This window comes from Nanorana parkeri, unplaced genomic scaffold (assembly GCF_000935625.1).
Source record: "Nanorana parkeri isolate BGI_ZX_2015 unplaced genomic scaffold, ASM93562v1 scaffold231, whole genome shotgun sequence".
Lineage (NCBI taxonomy): Eukaryota > Metazoa > Chordata > Amphibia > Anura > Dicroglossidae > Nanorana > Nanorana parkeri.
In genome coordinates, this window is record NW_017306499.1 from 239,227 (window position 1) to 259,646 (window position 20,420).

General features: G+C 40.4%; 1 protein-coding gene across 1 annotated transcript in view; it reads left to right on the forward strand.

The window, feature by feature from the left end:
- DNAH12 (dynein axonemal heavy chain 12) overlaps positions 1-20,420 on the forward strand; it is a 98,556-nt gene that overhangs the window by 18,857 nt on the left and 59,279 nt on the right. The window contains 14 exon segments of the mRNA XM_018556271.1: positions 5,820-6,005; positions 6,231-6,431; positions 7,373-7,567; positions 8,516-8,637; positions 8,720-9,002; positions 11,666-11,785; positions 12,917-13,073; positions 14,662-14,834; positions 15,736-15,888; positions 16,964-17,203; positions 17,676-17,921; positions 18,243-18,362; positions 19,334-19,443; positions 19,768-19,948. Coding sequence (XP_018411773.1) covers positions 5,820-6,005; positions 6,231-6,431; positions 7,373-7,567; positions 8,516-8,637; positions 8,720-9,002; positions 11,666-11,785; positions 12,917-13,073; positions 14,662-14,834; positions 15,736-15,888; positions 16,964-17,203; positions 17,676-17,921; positions 18,243-18,362; positions 19,334-19,443; positions 19,768-19,948 — 2,487 coding nt within the window.

The window sequence follows — 20,420 nt, forward strand, 5'->3', positions numbered from 1 at the left end:
AAAAAACCCAGAAGTCATGCTGTGCCCTTCAGTAAACTATAAGTAAAAACTCAGAAGTCATGTTCTACCCCCAGTAAACTATTTAAAAAAAACCCGGAAGTCATGCTGTGCCCCCCAGTAAACCTTAAGAAAAAAACCCAGAAGTCATGCTGTGCCCTTCAGTAAACTATAAGTAAAAACTCAGAAGTCATGCTCTACCCCCAGTAAACTATAGGGAAAAAACCCAGAGGTCATGCTTGCCCCCCAGTAAACCTTAAGAAAAAACCCAGAAGTCATGCTGTGCCCCCCAGTAAACCTTAAGAAAAAACCCAGAAGTCATGCTCTGTCTTCCAGTAGACTACTAGAAAAAAACAAGATGTCATGATGTCATGCTGTGCCCCTCAGTAAACTACAGGGGGAAAAACAGGTCATGCTGTGCCATCCAGTAGACTATAACAAAAAAACCCAGAGGTCATGCTCTGCCCCTCGGTAAACTATAAAGAGAAAACTCCAGAGGTCATGCTGCACCCTTCAGTAAATTTATAAGAAGAAACCCAGAAGTCATGCTCTGCTCCCCGAGTAAACTATAAGAAAACAATGTCTGTCCCACCCATCCTAAACATCATACTGACTAACAGTGTAATTAGGGACTGTCCTGTTGCCTCTCTGGAGCAGAGTCTTTCCTGGTTCGGATCTGCTAAGCTATGCAATACTGGGAGATAGGGGTGGACATGTATAGGTTTTTTCCTTTTAATTGTTTTCACATGTGCATGTGTTTGAATGGTAAGGACCCAATAAATAGCAGAAATCTTTTCTTAGAAATTGTTGTTTTTATTCTGTTAATGCAATGTGGTCACTGTGTGATCTGTTTATATGCAAATTATCTTTAACATTATAATCCACAATCTTATTACCTTTAATGTTCCATCTGGTTGCAGTATGTGGCAGACGTGAGAACAGTACAGAAGCGAATAGCAGATGCCGAGGAGGTCATAGCTTACATTAATAAAGAAGAAGCGTTGTACAAATGGGACCTGACAAGCTACCCTGAGCTGGATGCCTTGAAAGCTGACATCGACCCATACCAGAAACTGTTTGCCCTCATTTATAAATGGCAAAGGGCTGAAAAGAAGTATGTCCTTGTGAAATGCTCATATATGTTTTCCACAAGTAACTAATATCTTACAATTCAGAAACAATTACATTTATACATGTAGATTTTTTGGTAAATGTCTCTTGATTGTAATATATTATTTTCTTCCCATAATGTCATCTAATATCTGAAAGATGTCCCATAGACAAGGCCCAGTTGGCCACTCTCGCCCTCCCCATCAAAACTACTTTATATAGCCAAACACAGATCTAAGATGAGACAATCCTCTAAGTCCATTGCTAAGTTCTGTAGCCTACGGTTGGTCACCATTTTAGTTTCCTGGTAGCTAAGGGGCTGTGTAATGCTGTTCATATGGCAGCTTCTTACCATAGGGTATAAAATACTACCTAGCTCCTTGTAGACTTACCAGGAGGCAGGCAGACCAGTATACTCTGTGGCAGAGAGCCAGCTCATATGCAGTAATAAACAGTCCATTGCCCCTAGAAGGGTGAAGCCTAGTTAGGCTGTAGCACTTAGGCTGGGCTCACACCTAGGCGTATAGAATATGCGTGTTTTTACCAATGGATACGCGCGGTAAATACACCCCAAAGAAGCTCCTGTACTTCCTACGCGCTGTAAAACACCCAGGTGGGAACCATGCCCATAGGCAATCATTGGTTTTCACATGTTGAGCGTTTTACAGAACGCGCTGTAAAACGCCCAGGTGTGAACCAGGCCTTAGAGATACATGATTGTCTAATCTGTGTTCTGTGTATGGGTTTATAGTATAGATGGAAAGGGTAACTGGGGCCAAGTAGACGTTGCTTAGTAGGAAATGGTGGGCTCGACATACTCAGTCCTGCTGATGATGTGTGCTTTTAATAGCACATAGCTTTTCTCTTCTATCAGTCCACTGTATTCTCTGCTCTCTAGGTGGACCGATGGAGCTTTTCTTGACCTGAATGGAGAGAGCATGGAAGCTGAAGTAGATGAATTCTTCCGAGAGGTGTATAAGATGATGAAACTGTTCCAGCAGAAGGAAAAGAAGGCAGAACAGGAGAAGAAGAAGGCAGTCATTCAAAGGTCATTGACAGATGATAAGGTGGAAGAAGAGAAGAAGGAAAGCAGTACAGTTCTTATGTGTTCTTCCATTATCGAGCAAATCAAGGCTTTTAAGGTATACACATAGCAACAGTAAAATGTAGCTTTCACTAGCATATCCATATAGCCTCAGAATAACACTCCTATATCTTTTTGTTTTGAATAGGGTGCAAAAGAGTTACAGCCTCACAACATCTGACTGAATGTTATTGCTGCCCCCATGGGGAGAAAGGAGTTCTCCCCTATTCCTGTCTAAGTGGCGACTGTCACCAAGACAGGAAATGGGGGAAATCTATCCAGCAGAAAACATTCAACAATAACAGCTCTTATACAGTATTTAAGTGGGGAAGAATTAGGACCTCATTTTTTTTAATTATTATTGTTGTTCGCCTCCCTATTGAGAATATTATCTTCACTGACCACCCAGGAAGTAAGGAAAAATGTTACTTGTAGGACTGAGACAGAAATACAAATTAGGCAAGGTTCTATATTTTTTTCAGGCCCTTTAAAACTTAGAAAAAAACATTAAAAAATAAAAATATGTATAATCCGCGCTTTAAAGATCGATATGGATAAATGAAAAAAATGAAAAAATATATGAAAAAATATAGAGCTGCTGTACTAGGGCCACTGGGGTCAAATAGTATGTAACTGGATGTGCAGCGCTCAGGGTCACCAGTGAGTGAATTAAAACAGTGTTGGCGTGATAATGAGTGTTAGTAATCAATAATAATCAGTGAACAAATGAATACAATAAAATAAAACAAATGCGAAATATATAAAAAACATAGAAATCTCAAGCTTATCTAAGTGATATATAGCAAAGTGAATCCAAAAATGGGTGAAAATATATATATAATATTAGTATTATATAAATAAATAAATAATTAAATAATTAAATAATTCATTATTTAAAAGTGGAAAAATGTGAATCCAAAAATAATTTGTTGATTGGATGTGGGTCATAAATGGATATTTTGTGAGTAATTCAAATTTTCAGTGTCAGCAACATATTAGTGATGATAGAAATCCCACACCGCAGTGTCCACGTCTAAGTCCCTTCTGGGATGCGCACTCACCAGACCAGGATATTCACAGGCAGAAGGAGATAATAGTTGGTGATCCTACAGTCGTCTGGTCCTCACCATATGGATCAGTATTTTATCAAAAAAATATAAAAGGGACAAGAACTCCTCATGGTGTAGTCGACAGAAAGCTTTATTAAACAAAAAAAGTAGCCACTTACATTTAAAATCGCCAAAAACGGCCGCTCACACGTCTGTGAGTAAAACCTCTGTACTTCCTGGTTGCGTGTGATACCGAGAAGTGTAGCCCCGCCCCGACGCGTTTCGTCATACAAAGACGTCTTCAGGGGGATCGCAGGTTAATAAAGCTTTCTGTCGACTACACCATGAGGAGTTCTTGTCCCTTTTATATTTTTTTGATAAAATACTGATCCATATGGTGAGGACCAGACGACTGTAGGATCACCAACTATTATCTCCTTCTGCCTGTGAATATCCTGGTCTGGTGAGTGCGCATCCCAGAAGGGACTTAGACGTGGACACTGCGGTGTGGGATTTCTATCATCACTAATATGTTGCTGACACTGAAAATTTGAATTACTCACAAAATATCCATTTATGACCCACATCCAATCAACAAATTATTTTTGGATTCACATTTTTCCACTTTTAAATAATGAATTATTTAATTATTTAATTATTTATTTATTTATATAATACTAATATTATATATATATTTTCACCCATTTTTGGATTCACTTTGCTATATATCACTTAGATAAGCTTGAGATTTCTATGTTTTTTATATATTTCGCATTTGTTTTATTTTATTGTATTCATTTGTTCACTGATTATTATTGATTACTAACACTCATTATCACGCCAACACTGTTTTAATTCACTCACTGGTGACCCTGAGCGCTGCACATCCAGTTACATAGAAAAAAACATTGCTTGGAGCTTTACTGTAAAGTGAACCTCTGCTTTGCCTGTGCATTTAAGTTCCCTCTCACTAGCAGCACATAGTCACCTTTCCATCACTTTCCTTTCGCTCTGTTCAGATGTCAGGAGCAAAAAGAGGGAACCCTGTGTAAGATCCAAATTAAAATTTGGAGTTTATACAGGACAGTGCCCCCACCACCTTGTGACAACACTGGGCCACCTAGTCCCAGGGATATCACATACTGTACTTCTTCATATCGGGTAGTACTGGGTATTTGTCATCACTCCTGGTGGCCAAACAGAGCTGCAGGACCGAAAGGAGTGTGTGTATTCACTGCTGGGGAGGAGAGAAGTTACAGGAAGCTGTTGTTTAGCCTGAATGGGCAAAGCACACATCCACTTTACGCTACCGCACACTAAGAACCTGGGGCCATTGACCAGATGATATAACTCTATTGTATGGGAACACTGTGGCATTTACTTTAGTGATGATCTAATAGAAAATAGGAGCCTCTGTTTGAATATTGCTTACATACAGAGGTGTAAAATAAACACTACTGCCCCAATGCATGTAAAAGAGATGGCAGCAGGACACCTTTGCATCTTGGCACAGTGAGGTGTAAATTCCCCAACATCATCAGTTCCTCTAGTCAGGCTTTCTTGTATCCTTTGATATCCCTGTAAATACATCTCTGCTGGCAGTTTGTGTCAAGTTTTTGTGAGAAATATGTAAAATTATTTATCTGTGGTAGCTCAACAACTTTATCTACAAGCACAGTTATGGTTTAGAATTCTTCACATCGAAACATCAGATCTGTCGAAAATTAAGAAACAATGCAAGGGTACATCACCCTGTGCTCGTAAGCTGGCCATACACCAGTAGAATGTCACACAAAAAAAAAATTTTGAACATTTGTTCAATTTTCTAATAGTTAATGGGGTCAAATTGACTACTGATGTTGACGTTAGTCTTGAAGAATCATTGGAGAAGGATGGAAAATGTTTCCAAAATGAAAAAAAAAACTAACTGTCATTGTGGTTTCATTCGAGAAACTCCATTCATTCTAAAATCGAATGTTAAAACCAAAATCAAATTTCAAATATTTGTCAAGTCTCTTATGACATTATCGAATGTTCTGTTGAGATGTTTTGCATTAATGTTTATACAAAAATCTACCAGTGTATGGCTAGCATTAGTCCTAAACCACTTGTATCTCTTCACAAGCAATATTCTAACTTGATACCCCCCTGCCCCGATCTGTTGGTCATGGATATCTGCTGAGGTCAACAGGTGCCCAAAAGGCATGCAGACGAAAACCAATAATGTGGGGATATTTACAGAATGGGGATCTCAAGACTCTCTTAGTTTTGGAGTGGCTTGCACCTGCACCTTCCACCATTAGGGTCGTGGATTTCATTCTCCCGAAGGACAATAAAGGCACAGAGTCTCTTTGTTTTCTTTGGTCGAGAAGACAAAGTCTTCATTTTGTAATATTTTAGGCCTTGTCCTGTATCTATTATCTGCCTTCAGCTGGTGATAATAGAAATTCACCATGAGTCAGTTGTTATGAGACAGGATTTGGTATCTCAGAATTCCCAAATTTTTCTTTCTACCATCATTATTTTTTTTCCTTTTCATTTTCCTGAACATGCATTTAATTTTATTGTCTCCTCTGCAGGAATATATCCCCCTGGTGAGCATCCTTTGTAACCCAGGAATAAGGACCCACCACTGGGATCAGATTTCGGAGATTGTAGGGTATGACCTTACACCCAATTCTGGTACCACCCTCAGAAAAGTTCTGAAGCAGAATTTAACTCCTTATCTCGAGAGATTTGAGCAGATTAGTGCTGCAGCTAGCAAGGTAAGATTTGATTTATTGACCTGTGTCCCTAGTGTAGATTTTAAAACATATTTAGAAATCTGGCAAAAGGGCAATTCTGTAAAGAAATAATTAGTAGTTGTTTGCTGGGACAACGTTTGACTTGTACACAGCTCAGTTATTGAACGATCAGCTAATGAATGGACAACATAGAATAATACATATATGGTTTATTATGGTAAAGTCATTTTCCTGTGTCTTTGTTAGGAATTTTCCTTGGAAAAGGCAATGCATACAATGCAGGACATGTGGGACTCCATTTCCTTTAACACCAGCGCTTACCGTGAATCAGGTGTGTCCATCCTATCCGCAGTGGATGAAATCCAGACCATTCTAGATGACCAGATTGTCAAGACACAGACAATGAGAGGATCCCCTTTCATCAAGCCTTTTGAGAAAGAAATAAAGGTACATCAAATATTCAGTAGATAATAATGAGCTTCTTTTTATTAGCAAACAACTAGACTTCACTGTGCTGTAAAGCCTATTGGGTTGAGTTACATACGGTGTTTGAGCACGATTACTTGACATTTACCAGGTAATATATGGAGGTTTCAAGTTATACGGAGCGGATTTAAAATGTATGTCAACCCTCACAATGTACTGCTCTTATTTGCTCCATTTTGGTCTGTTAAATATACCGTTGTTATATCTGTTTGATACATGCTGTTGTTCCTGTCACAAATACAGTATTATTATTATTATACAGGATTTATATAGCGCCAACAGTTTGCGCAGCACTTTACAATATAAAGAAGACATTACAATACAATTTAAGACACGATGGTAAAGAGGGCCCTGCCCATGAGAGCTTACAATCTAAGAGTACATTTGAAACTTTTTTAATGCTGTACTTGTGCTGTACTGTTATCAGTTAACATTGTCTCCAGCTCTCTCTGTTCAGAACACCTCCCCATGTTACAGAGAAGTGGGGAAAGGAAGGTGTTCTGTAGTGCTACCTGACCTTCCTGTCTAGAGGTGACAATGTTACTCCTCCATAGATACAGTACAGTGAATGCGCGTTGTTACCTGAGAACAGGGAATATAATCCTGCTAACCAACTACTTGTTTACATGTGTAGTTATTTTAAAACAAAATGACTTATCTGAGTCATATCAGTTCTCTAAAGCAAGATTTTCATACTTATAGAAAAAGCAGGTTTCTTTAATCAAACCAATAAAATATGAATCATGATTGGATCCGCTACACCCCTACAACACTGATGTGTTTGATAGTCCACTGGCACTCGATGATGTGTGCAAGAAGTAAAGCACTTTTTATTAAATTGTCACATTCATCATTTTTTCATCATTAGACCATAATACATTTCCTACTCTTCCCACATTCAGCAATGGGAGGAGCGCCTTATCAGGATCCAGGAAACGATTGATGAATGGCTGAAGGTGCAAGCTCAATGGCTCTACCTAGATCCTATATTCTCTTCTGAGGACATCATGCAGCAAATGCCTGAGGAAGGACGACTTTTCCAGACAGTGGACAGAAACTGGAGAGAAATCATGAAACACTGTGTAAAAGACCCCAAGGTAATGTTTAGTATTGTGAGACAAATGAATATTCTGGTCATTGGTCAGTAGATACTACTTAATCAGGACAGCAGTTTTAATGAAATTGACCTTGTGATTAACCCCTACCTGCATCTGCATTTCTCCCTGCCTGATGCCCTATGCTGCAGGTATCTCAATCTACTTCTCTCTCTTTGACAGATAGCGAGCAATGCTACCTGTCAGACCAAGCTGTCACCAACAGCTTCAGCCCTGCTAATGCTTGGATACCAGTTAGACTGGAGGCCTCATTCACAAAATAAGCCTACAGCCTGCAGATGCCATTGCAGCCTAAAGATGGCAGCATGTTTCTGTTTAATATGGTAATTGTCAGATACAGTTGCAGTATTAGCAAAATAAATAGGTAAAAAATAACATTTAAAAGGGTGTTTATACAGTAGATATACACTGTATATATACTCTTAAAATATATACAAAAGTCCCCAAAAAGCATCAAAATGATTTTGGTATCTAATTTTCGTCATAGAGGTATCTTTAGATGATATGGCTAAATTGGAAGGTATAATAACTGCATACTGTGTCTAGTCAGGTAGACCTTCTTTTTTTCATTTTAACCCTTAAACAATAACTTAACATACTGTTTATTATTATATTATATATGTTATGTATATTTATCCTCTGCTGAAGGGTACAAATTCTGATCCAAAACCCAAGGTCAGGGATGTCCTGGCATTGAAACTACCAACATGGCAGAGTTTTTAAGCTCTTTCCAAAATCCATTATTTTAGATGGAATATTCTAACATATTTTGGTGGATCCTAATCACTTTATGTGGCAAGATCCAGATCAACGCTTGTTTAATATGTCTAATCTGAATCCTTTAATATTGTCTTTAGCAAGCAAACTAGTACTGCCGTATATATACACTTTTGTTAACAGGTATATATTAATTGTCACCTTCTATTTTAGGTTTTAAGTGCCACCTCCCTCACTGGCCTTCTGGAAAAGCTGCAGGATAGTAACACGCTCCTGGATAAAATCATGAAGGGGCTTAATGCTTATTTGGAAAAGAAGAGGCTTTTCTTCCCTAGGTAAAGTAATTTATTTATTGTCCATTGAGGAACTCAGGAGTAGAGCTTTAAATGAACAAAGTGCATATATTTCTTCTTGTAGATTTTTCTTCCTGTCCAATGATGAAATGCTGGAGATTCTGTCTGAGACAAAGGATCCACTCCGAGTTCAGCCTCATCTCAAGAAATGCTTTGAAGGGATTGCTAAACTAGAGTTCCTCCCCAACTTGGATATCAAAGCCATGTACAGCTCGGAAGGGGAGAGGGTTGAACTTATCCAGACAATTTCCACTTCAGAGGCACGAGGGGCTGTGGAGAAATGGCTCATCCAGGTGGAGGATGTAATGCTGAGAAGTGTACGCGACGTTATTGCCCGCTCTAGAATGGTACGGTATTCAGTGAAACCTTTTTTTTAAATTGGTATTGGCCTTTATATCTGCCTCAATAAAAACTGTCTGTGTTGCTCTTTAGTTGCAGCCAATTCTTTGGTGGTGCCCATGACCCTGCCAACAGTAACCCTTTCTTTTCCTCTCTATATGCCATTGTAAACACTGAGGCAGTGTGTTAGAGTGAATATTAACAGCTTGGCCCTGCTTCCGATTCCACATTTCACAGTGAGAACCTGGGCAATTTATGGTACCGAGGGCACATATTAAAGGAAACTTTGCCTTGCCCATGTAGTCCATTCTCCTTAATATACTCACCAACCCCTCACTCTGATGATCTGTTTGCATTCAGAAGCAGAGATATATACCTGATACTTCCACGTATAGTCAGTCATTTGATTCACCCCTCTTTCTCCCATGTGATAGTTCTGGTGGTTACCTATTGGCTGCTCAGTCACCATCACTATCAAATGGAGACAGGGAAATAGTACCCAGTCCTGTGTAAGGTATATCTGGGATCAGATGGGTTGGACAAGGCTAGATAGTGTAGGTAAGTATTATAGTGTGCACACGGCACTGATGGGGGCGGTTGGTAAGAAATTTGTGTTATATTTAAAGGACAAGGTCTGCTAATCTCCAGCAATATACTCTAAATGTATTATTTATCCTTTGTCGCTCTTGGTCAGAGGTCTGGCGCTTCCTGTACTAAATTAGAAATAAAGCAAACATTGGCTAGACATTTTGTAAGTAAAAAACATCTACAGTACAATGCAAAGTACTTTCTTGTTCAAGCCACCAGGTGGAGCTATCCAATGTAAGTTTTGTTTCTGCTTTTGCTGATTGGAGTACTGATTTTGTTGTACATAAGATTTTATCATTTGCTCTTTGATTCCTACATCCATATATACACTGGGGACAATAAAGTTTAAAGGGAACCATAAAGGAATGGGCATTTGTAAAAATATGATTTTAGACTATGAAGTTGTTTTTAATAGCACAGCCTTACCTCTCAAGCATAGTGTGTGTGCTGTTATAAAGCTGTAGTCTCTCACTATTAGAGCAGAAATGTCAGCTCACTGTCAGGCTGTAAGTCCTCGATGGGGGCTAACCTGATCCCAGGCTGTGCCCAGAAATGTTAATAGAGACATTCTCCAGCCTGCTTAAAGCCTTTCTCCAGTAAATAAATAAAAAAAAAACTACCCTTGCATTGGGGCTACCTGGGCTACATATGCACTGAAAGGGCTAACTGCTCATTTTTGTCTAGGGGAATTCTTGAAAGCATTTTTACTTGCCTGATCCCCTATGACTGCTCTGGCGGTCATAGGCCTGCTGACGTTATCTCGTCTAATGCAGGATCCATAGCCCTGTATTATACATACGGATGCTGAGCGACAGTCTACAAACCAGAGTGGAGGGAAGAGAGGTGAGTGCTGACTGCTGGGGAAGCGGGGGGTCAGGAAAGTAAAATGGCTTTACAGAATTCTCCTTGACAAAAACAAGCAGTTAACCATTACAGTGGGGCTACAGTAGACTTTTTTTTTATACAGTATACCCGCCCAGGACTGTATTCACCACCTGAGGAGAATACTGGCAGGTCACTGGGTCACTTGTCGTTTGGCAAGCAGGGGGGGAGGGTGCTGGGTGCCATACTGCGCTGTCAAATGCTCTGTTCGGCATCCCACCCAGATCACTGACGTTACTGAATGCCAGGATGCTGAATGCTCAGCTCCTTAGTAAGAGGTCTTAGCAACCTGTGATACTGTGGTTGCCCCCCCCTCCACCACCCGGCCGCCCCCCAATGAGATGCTGCCTGAGGCTCTGTACCCTGGCGATAAACTCTAAGGAGGGTAGGTCAGTTCTCAGCACTGCATTTATACAGGGGTTGTAAATAAGTAAATAATCGAAAATCAAATAATCCCTGTTAGGTAAGGCTGCACTATTATAATAATTCAATAGTGATTATATAGATTTTTACAAATATCCATTGGTGACTGGTTCTCTTTAAAGTAGATGTACTCTAGCTGAATGACATTTATTATGCTAAAGCACTGTACATCCTAAACAATTGCCACCCTAAATTTTCCCTAAAATACTGTTTTCACCTTTTTTTTGCATCTCAATACTGCTGATCTCCAGCCTCTGTGCTGGTACTTTCTGTGTACATACACGCCAGTGATGGCTGCATGTCATTGATGAAAGCGGGCTTCCTGATATTGACAACGGCAGTACAGGTCTATGCAAAAAGCCTAGCCGCTTGTAGTCTCCACCAGAAGCATGTGACAGGGTGACACTGCAGGAGAGAAATTGTCAGGCAGGATCACAGCATTGTCACTGCCTAACAGGAAGTACCTGAACAAGGGCCTTATGGCAGGATCAACAACTGTTAATATAATAAAAGCTGTAATTGTAAAAGATTTAAAATGACTATAAAAATGTAATTAATATGTAAAAGCTTGTATAAGATATTTTGTGATTGGGTTTACATATATTTCAAGCTAGTAATTGTACTATAAAAATATTTTTTTCTGCTTTCCATTAAATAGCATCCAGGCTTGTTTGGAGCCATTGCTGGGATATTGCACATATTTGATTCTCTTTTTAACTCTTTACTGCATTTATTTTGTTTTTGTATTGTAATTTATCACATTATTTTGCTTCTTCAGGCATATCCTGAGACTGCCAGGAAAGACTGGGTGAGAGAGTGGCCAGGACAGGTAGTGTTATGTGTATCTCAGATGTTCTGGACCAGCGAGGTGCATGAAGCTATACGCAGTGGCCCTGAGGTATGGAAATCCAAAAAAAGACAAAATCAGAAGTGAAATTATTTATTTAATATTATGTTTTGTGTTTCCAGTTTTGTTAACATGAGCGGCAGGATTACAGTGCTGAAATATCATTTGTTTCTGTGCAGGAACTTCTTGTAATAAAGACCAGTCACTGCGGCTCTCTCTCCTTGTGCAGGGTGACTGGTCTTGTGTCCGCCCCTCCTGTAGTTTTCTGTAGGCAGCCTGTAGTGGGTGGAGCTTGCTGGGTCCCTCCCACAGCTCTGCACTTTGCAATGGCTATGTACAGCACAGTAATGATGTCACTGCTATTTTTAAAAGATAATATTTTGGTTTGCAAAGGCATTGGGTGTGCCCAAAGTGGGTTTATATTATTTGTGGCTATTAAGGAATATATTTAAATTAAAGGTTCTGCCTACATTTTAACAGGGACCTGCGGTCAGGGGAGGCAGGTGAGGCAGATCTCTCTTCATGTCTGAAGCTGATATCTTTTTCTCCATTCAGATCGGTATCTAACAGGTTACACAGCAGGGAAATCCTCCCCGCTGTGTAACCTGTCACGGAGCCTCAGTGAGGAGCAAGTGAGGGACAGAGAGGCTCCTCCCTGTCTCCTCCCTGTCTCCTCCCTTCCACCTTTACACTAGCTTGGGGGCTGGGCTTTGTCCAGTGGGGGGTGAAGCTTCGGCCAGCAGGAGGTGGAGCATCAGCCGTCAGGGGCAGGGCTTCAATCGGCGGGGGGCTGGGCTGGGGAATGCCTCACCCCGAGCAAGAGGTACCGCACGTCACTGCATTTTAATACTACTTAATACCGGTAGCCACTGTAAATAAAAATTTGGAAGTCATACCCAGACACACTTGATTAGTCCCTCCACAGTTCACAGGTGATTTCTTGAGACGGAAAGTGAATAGAGTTAGTGATCATGTTTTTGTTCAAATCCCTTTTTAAACCTGGTCTGAGCCCCCCTACTTTAGTCTTAATATCATCTGCCTGTGATGCTATGGCAGTGCTTACACCATTGGCTATAAACCAAACCTGTGGGGAACACAACTGTCAATTTATAAAAGCAAAAACTGTGATTGCAGTAGAATGTATAACAATGAATTATCTTTTTTTCATTTGTTTTTTTCTAGGGATTAAAAAATTACTATGATAAACTTCAGCATCAGCTCAATGACATTGTTGAACTTGTACGAGGCAAGCTGTCCAAGCAAACACGTACCACACTGGGAGCTTTGGTGACCATAGATGTCCATGCCAGGGATGTGGTCATGGACATGATAGAAACAGGTCTGTGTGCATGTATTTGGACTAGGCATGTCTGCCGTCTCATGACTATGCCATTACAATTTGTTATACTGTATATGTATTACAACAGTGCTAAGATATTTATAGGAGGAAACTGATTACACTGGTACACTGGTCAAGGATTGAGAGTAACATGGGAGTTTGATAAGCTATGTTATAGCACCAAGGATTTTTTGAATGATTTAAAGTGTAAGATTAGTTAAAAAAACATAATGTGCTCAAATATTTAAAGTGACATTAAACCCTCAGATTTTTTTAACATAAAACAATACTGTAATGAGTACCTTACTGTAATCCATGGTAGTTTCCCTTCTCTTTGCTGCTCTTCCTTTTAAATCCTCATGTCTTCTCATGCTTGGGGAGAACTTCCCTTTGCAGCTGACTGCCTCTTCCTGTAGTGCTGGCTCAGGTTGCAAACCTATACACAGACACCATGTAGCCATTCCAGAGACAAGGCAGTCTGCTGCAAAACAGAAGTTTTGCCCAGCATGAGAAGAGATACAGATTTAAAAGGAAGAGCAGCAAAGAGAAGGGAAACAACCATGGATTACAGTAAGGTGCACATTACAGTATTGTTTTATGTTAAAAAATCTGAGGGTTTAATGTCACTTCAAGTTTAAATACATGCTTAAAGAAGAACTTCGGGCAGAATAAAAATTAACCCACATCCAATGGAAATGAATGGACATGATGATGTCATGGGTCCTTAGACTGCTGGAGCCTGGGTAAAAAGCGGCTGTTGAGGACCAGTCTAGCAACCAGGTGGGACTAAGAATATAGGTGAGTATATCTTTGGGTAGCCGCACTGCAAGGGTTAGTTTTTATTCTGCCTGGAATTCTTCTTTAAAGTGTATGTAAACACTAAGAATGAACTTCTGTTATTTACTCCCCTTTGGTCTGTTATATACACCATTGAAAGCGTTATCAGCAACAGAGTGAGTGCTGTCAATCTAGAAAGCAGTGGGCAGGACAGGGTGTGCCCAGGTGCGGATTGACAAGCTACAGGCTTTTGACCCAGCAGTGACAAAGCCAGAAAGCCACACCTCCTGAAACATCTTCTTGTCCCAAGGTTGTACAAACAGGCACAGCCTACATGAGAGTGGCAACTCTGCTCTGAATTCAGGAGCAGTGCAGCATCCTTACCACCCCATCACAGGAACCTGCATTAGGTGAACTTCACTGGCAGGATTAACAGGTATTTGTGGGACCTTGCAGGGGAACTAAGAAAACTGTAGACTCACCTAAAATTAAGTGCTGCAGCACATTTTGTTTAATAGGAGGCCATAATTCTACATTAAAGTGAATAGGGCAGGGCTATGACATATCGTAATGAAGAATTGTGAAAAAGGAGAAAGAAATGCATAAAATGTTAGAGAGAAAATAAAGAACACAGCGACAGCTTATAAAGGCAATTTGCACTTTACTGTCACACCGGCAGTGTCCGAAGCTCTTCAAAAGAGCGAAGTTCCAACACCGGAGAGGTAAGTATAAATCACCTTCTGCTCTTGCTCTTCTTCTAGTGACAGGGTCTTTTTAAGTCTGTGTGATAACTGTAAATGTGTCTTTTTAGGTGTTTCCCATGAAACAGACTTCCAGTGGTTGGCTCAGCTGCGCTATTACTGGGAAAATGAGAACGCCCGCGTCCGAATCATTAACTGCAACGTGAAATATGCTTACGAGTACCTAGGCAACTCACCACGACTGGTCATTACACCTCTTACTGACAGATGCTACAGAACCCTGGTATGATGTGTACATTTTAATAAAGCTTTGGGTATTAACCAGTGTAAGAGGGACAACAATAACCCATATTGTTCAAAGATAAGCTGCACTGATTATTATTTTCCTGCTGCTCCACTCACATTGCCTTCAGTGCAGTATTCATCATCGTCACTACATTAAATCATTCAGTTCCCTGTGTAAATTTTACCTTTTTTCTGCTATTGAGCCTTGAAAACACCAAGCCTTTAGGGCTTGTTCACACCAAATCCAGACCAGATTTGCATGAGTTATTAATATTATTATTATACAGGATTTATATAGCGCCAACGGTTTGCGCATAGCATTCTGCATATGCAGTGCAGTGCGTTTTTGACGCGTTCCGGTCCTTTTTTAAGCATAAAATGGGCTTTCCAGTATGTTCCAGGGCATTTGCATGCATTTTTTATGCGTTTGCTGGGGTTTTGGTGCGTTCCAGAGCAGAAAAAATAGGGCATGCTGCAGTTTTTCCACATGCTCCGGAACTGAACGCTGTGGTGTGAACTAGGGCCCAAAATACCATTGGAATAAATTGGATACATTTTTGATGCTCTGCTCTGCATCTGCTCCGCACTTGATGTGAACAAGCCCTTAATGGCAAAGTAGATAAGGAAGGCCTGTAAAATGTGACAAGGTGCATACATCTCCAACTGTAGGCTGAAAATGAGAATTCAAAATATTAATATGCAATGATTCATATTTTCCTGACTCAACCAGGAAGTAAAACAATAGTAATTGTAAGTAAAGGCAAAACATTTTTATCTAATGAGTGTATGATGATTACATGCCATGCATGCTGATGTGATTTTCAGTGAGAGAGTATAAAGGTCCACTGTAAGCCTTTATCTTTTTTGATAAATGTCTTTTTTTTTCTTTTACTTGGCAGATTGGTGCTTTTTACCTAAATCTTGGAGGAGCTCCTGAGGGACCTGCAGGTACAGGAAAGACCGAAACTACCAAAGATTTGGCTAAGGCTCTGGCCGTGCAGTGTGTGGTGTTCAACTGCTCTGATGGTCTGGACTACATAGCAATGTCAAAGGTATGTACATACTCTGTGTAGCAGATATTCCAGCGTGTGGGGAGAGCAATTTGTTCATAGAAAAAGGAATAATGTCACCAGCACACCGGTTTTGTAAATCAATGATCCATTTTAATGGCACATTGCCATCCAATACATACATGTACATAAGTATGTATTGGATGGCAATGTGCCATTAAAATGGATCATTGATTTACAAAACCGGTGTGCTGGTGACATTATTCCTTTTTCTGTGATTTACACGGTGCCTACCGTGGTCATTACAAGCACCCACCCAGTTTGGGGTTATTTTGGTAAGGAGTGCAGCAAGACATCCTGTTTCTAGCAATTTGTTCATGACACCTTTTATATAAAATACTTATATATGGCACATCCACCATTCAACTAAGTGTACATTATAATTACTTCCAGGGATTAAACCTGAACTCTAGGCAAACCTCTATATACACAGTTGGAACATATATAGAAAATGTTTTACAGACACCCCTGCCAAGCCAGCACAGCCAGATTCTTAACATCTACTGCAGCAGTAGCACTACTTCGAGCGCACTGATCAGGATAAACCCCTGCCTGCTAATTGGACAGTGAAGGAGAAGGAGCACACTCCTGAGCGGTCTCCTCTTCTCTGCATGTTCATTGGCTGCGTATGTGCATGCAAGAGACCTTGATTGGCTCCCACTGCTGGCCCCACCTCATTTAGTATGTGTCCTGCTGTGCAGACATTTCTAGGAGGCTAATACAAAACAATTTTAGGCATTTATACTAGTTACAATTAGTTTTCTGTAATCGTTTCATAAATTGGCACTTTTTTTATAACTGGGCACAGGAGACCAATGCTTCTAAGCTCCTGAGGATAAGGCACAGCCTTGGAATTTTCTCCTTCTTATTAACAAGCGGTGTATTCATATCACTGGTAAATAATCTGCTGTCTGAGTCTCATGTAGGCTTATGAAGAGAGAAAATGGAAACACAGTTCTTTATTAAGATTAGTGGTCTGCCCTTCTCTTATTAGGGTTTAGTTTAGAGACACGATCACCAGAATATTGATTGTTTTCATGTTTCTTTTTTTTTCTAGTTCTTCAAGGGTCTGGCATCATCTGGAGCATGGGCTTGCTTTGATGAATTTAACCGTATTGAGTTGGAGGTGCTCTCGGTTGTGGCCCAGCAGATCCTCTGCATCCAGAGAGCCATTCAGATGAAAATGGACATGTTCAACTTTGAAGGCACAGAATTGAAACTCAACCCAAACTGCTTCGTAGCTATTACTATGAATCCTGGTTACGCAGGGCGATCCGAGCTGCCTGACAACCTCAAGGTAAAATGAAAGATAAGCCAAAAGATTCATTTTCGTTGGGCCTGTGTTACATTCAAAAGCATCTGAACCAAGCATGCTTTCATGTGATAGGTGGCCTCAATCAGCAATTACAAGGCTTGGGAATAGGAAGTGGGGAGTGATATCAAACTCAACCTTTACAAAGGTATCTGAACCAAATCTCCATTAATGTGACGAGTGACCTAAGTGTCCAATGGCAAGGCTGGGGCAATGTGTGGAAGTAGCTTTTTTACAGGAGAGGTTGATATTTGCCTATAACTTCAGCAGCCTTTGTGTCTGGATCTAACAAAAAAAAAAGAAAGCATTTGTTTGTCATTGGCCTCTCAGACCTATACGACAGCAGTTTCATGAGTTATCTAGTCTACGTGTCTAGGATCTAGTAGTGGGAAATGTCTTCAACATCATATTTTTGTTCTTGAGTGATTTATTTATTAAACTTCATTGTTTATTACAGGTTCTTTTCCGCACTGTAGCTATGATGGTTCCCAACTACGCACTGATTGCAGAGATCTCACTTTATTCTTATGGGTTTCTACATGCAAAGCCTTTATCAGTCAAGATTGTTATGACATATAGGCTTTGCTCTGAGCAACTATCCTCCCAGTTCCATTATGATTATGGAATGCGTGCAGTGAAGGCAGTGCTAGTGGCTGCTGGGAACTTGAAGCTGAAATTCCCCAATGAAAATGAGGATATTCTTGTAAGTACAAACTTGGTGATATATTTTAGTTGTGTAAATCCAATGCACAGTGATGTATGTCAGATATCCTGAGCAATAAGTCTATAAAAAGCTGCATGACTTTGTCTTACATACAACTGTTAAGCTTTTCTGAAGCATATAATGCCCTTACTTTTTTACAGTGTAGTGCAACTGAGATTAAAATGGACCTATACACCTGTGGTGGCTACATGCCTAAAGACTGAAAACTCACAATAATCTATCAAATTTATATAGAAATAAACGTGAAATCCTCTGGCCATTACTTCACTTACACTGTACGTTTTTCTTTTCATAATTTAGCTTCTTCGGTCTATTAAGGATGTCAATGAGCCAAAGTTCTTATCTCATGATATCCCATTATTTAATGGAATTACCAGTGACCTGTTCCCTGGCATCCATTTACCCGAAGCAGACTATAAAGTAAGTTGCATTAAAGTGAATTACTGTAAAGTATATATGTCTGTTTTTCTGGCCATCTTTGGGATCTGCTTCTTTGATTTGATTATTATCTAGTTATTAGTACCCTATCTGTATTGAAAACAATTATGTGATTATATTATATACTGATTACTGTTATAATTTGTGTTGGCAATGCACGGCAAAGCAACAGTTTTTCTATAATGCCCCCTTCTCCATCAGCACATACTCACCTTTCCATTGTTCCCCAGTTACTCCATTCAGTTGCTAGGAACAAAGAAAACACCCTGTACTTCTAGGAATGGAGGACCACGGGACTTAAATCATGTGACAAAAATGGTGCTTGGTGATTGGCCCAGCACCGACACATGGGAGCAGAGAAAGTCCTAAGGGCCGGGTTCACACCACAAAGTTCGCGTTCCAGTGCGTTCGGCCTGTAGAACGCACTGGAACGCAAGCCGGCCGGCTCCCTGCGTTCAGGGGCGTGGCAGTGCAATTAAGTCAATGGCACTGCAGCCATGGCCCCCGGCCACAGTGCGATCGCCCGCACCTGGAACGCAGGCACATTAGTGCTTGCGTTCCGGTGTAGTGCGATCTGCAAAAATAGTGCTTGCAGTATTTTTTCAGATTGCACTGGACCGTATGGGCTTGTTCACACCAAATGCAGACCAGATCTATATGAGTTTCTGCACATGCAGTGCAGTGTGTTTTGCTGCGTTTTTGCAGAGTTCCGGGCCGTTTTTGTTAAAATTTTATTTTTAACCTAAAATGGGCTTCCAGGGCGTTTGCATGCATTTTTGATACGTTTGCATGCGTTTTGGTGCATTCCAGAGTAGAAAAAATACTGTTTATTTTCTCTGTATTGACAAAGCACAGCTTCACTGTAAGTCTGAATTATAATTTAATGTTTTTTATTTTATGTTTTTAATGTAATGTTTTTATTAATAATGTAATACTGCATTAATATTTTCCAGGATTTGCTGGAGTGTGCACATGAGTGTTGCATTAAACACAATGTTCAACCGGAGAAGGTGTTCCTGGAAAAGATGATACAGACCTATGAAATGATGATTGTCAGACATGGGTAAGAGTTCACAGTTCCTTTGAGTATAGATGGCTTGGGCCTAACTACAGGAAGTACAGAAGGGGCAACTTCTTCTGGGTGTTTGACGTCAAGGGGACCCAACCAGGACTGATCTTCCCTCTACTATAACTACCGACAATAACTTTTATTGCATTCTGTAATAAATAAAGTAGGATTTTTCTTTCCCACATTCTTTTTAATCTTTCTATGATTTAAGTGTGTAGTATCTTTATCATGATTGACAGATGCTGAAATTTGACTTTTTATTAAAAATGAGAACATCCAGAATTCATAGTATGGTCAACATTATATTTATATCTACAGTTTTATGCTGGTTGGAGAGCCGTTTTCAGGCAAAACAAAGGTCCTCCATATACTGGCTGATACACTGTCTCTTATGAATGAACGAGGGTGCGAGGAAGAAAAAGTCATCTACAGAACAGTGAACCCAAAATCCATCACAATGGGACAGTTGTTTGGACAGTTTGATCCGGTGTCACATGAGGTATGTCTTCAGTCTTGGTTTTAGGATGTTTAGGGAAAGATCCCTCTGTTCCTGAGTGGTACGTACTTTACATAGCTAAGGACATGTCAGTCAAGCTAGTGGCAGGCATAGAACCGCTCTTTGATGTTCACCACTGTTGTATGCTAGTATTTGTCCTCTTTCCATGGGACCACCTGGCTAGAAACTATCCATCAGGTCATCTGCATCAGCCTTTCTCAACCAGGTTGCCCTGTCACCCTGGAGTGCCTTTTCCTCTCCTCAGGGGTGCCCTGAAATTTTCGCAGAGCATCATGCCTTTTCATGGTGCTTGCACTAATCCAGGGAGTGTGGGACTCAGTCAGAAAAGGACAGAAGCTCACCTCCATCCAGGTCTGATCTCCTCCTACCTCTTGACATGCTGCTGCAGCTCCTGATGTGAAGGAGGGCTTCTGATGTAAAAGGGGGTTTCTGATGAAGGGGAAGGGGAAGCTTT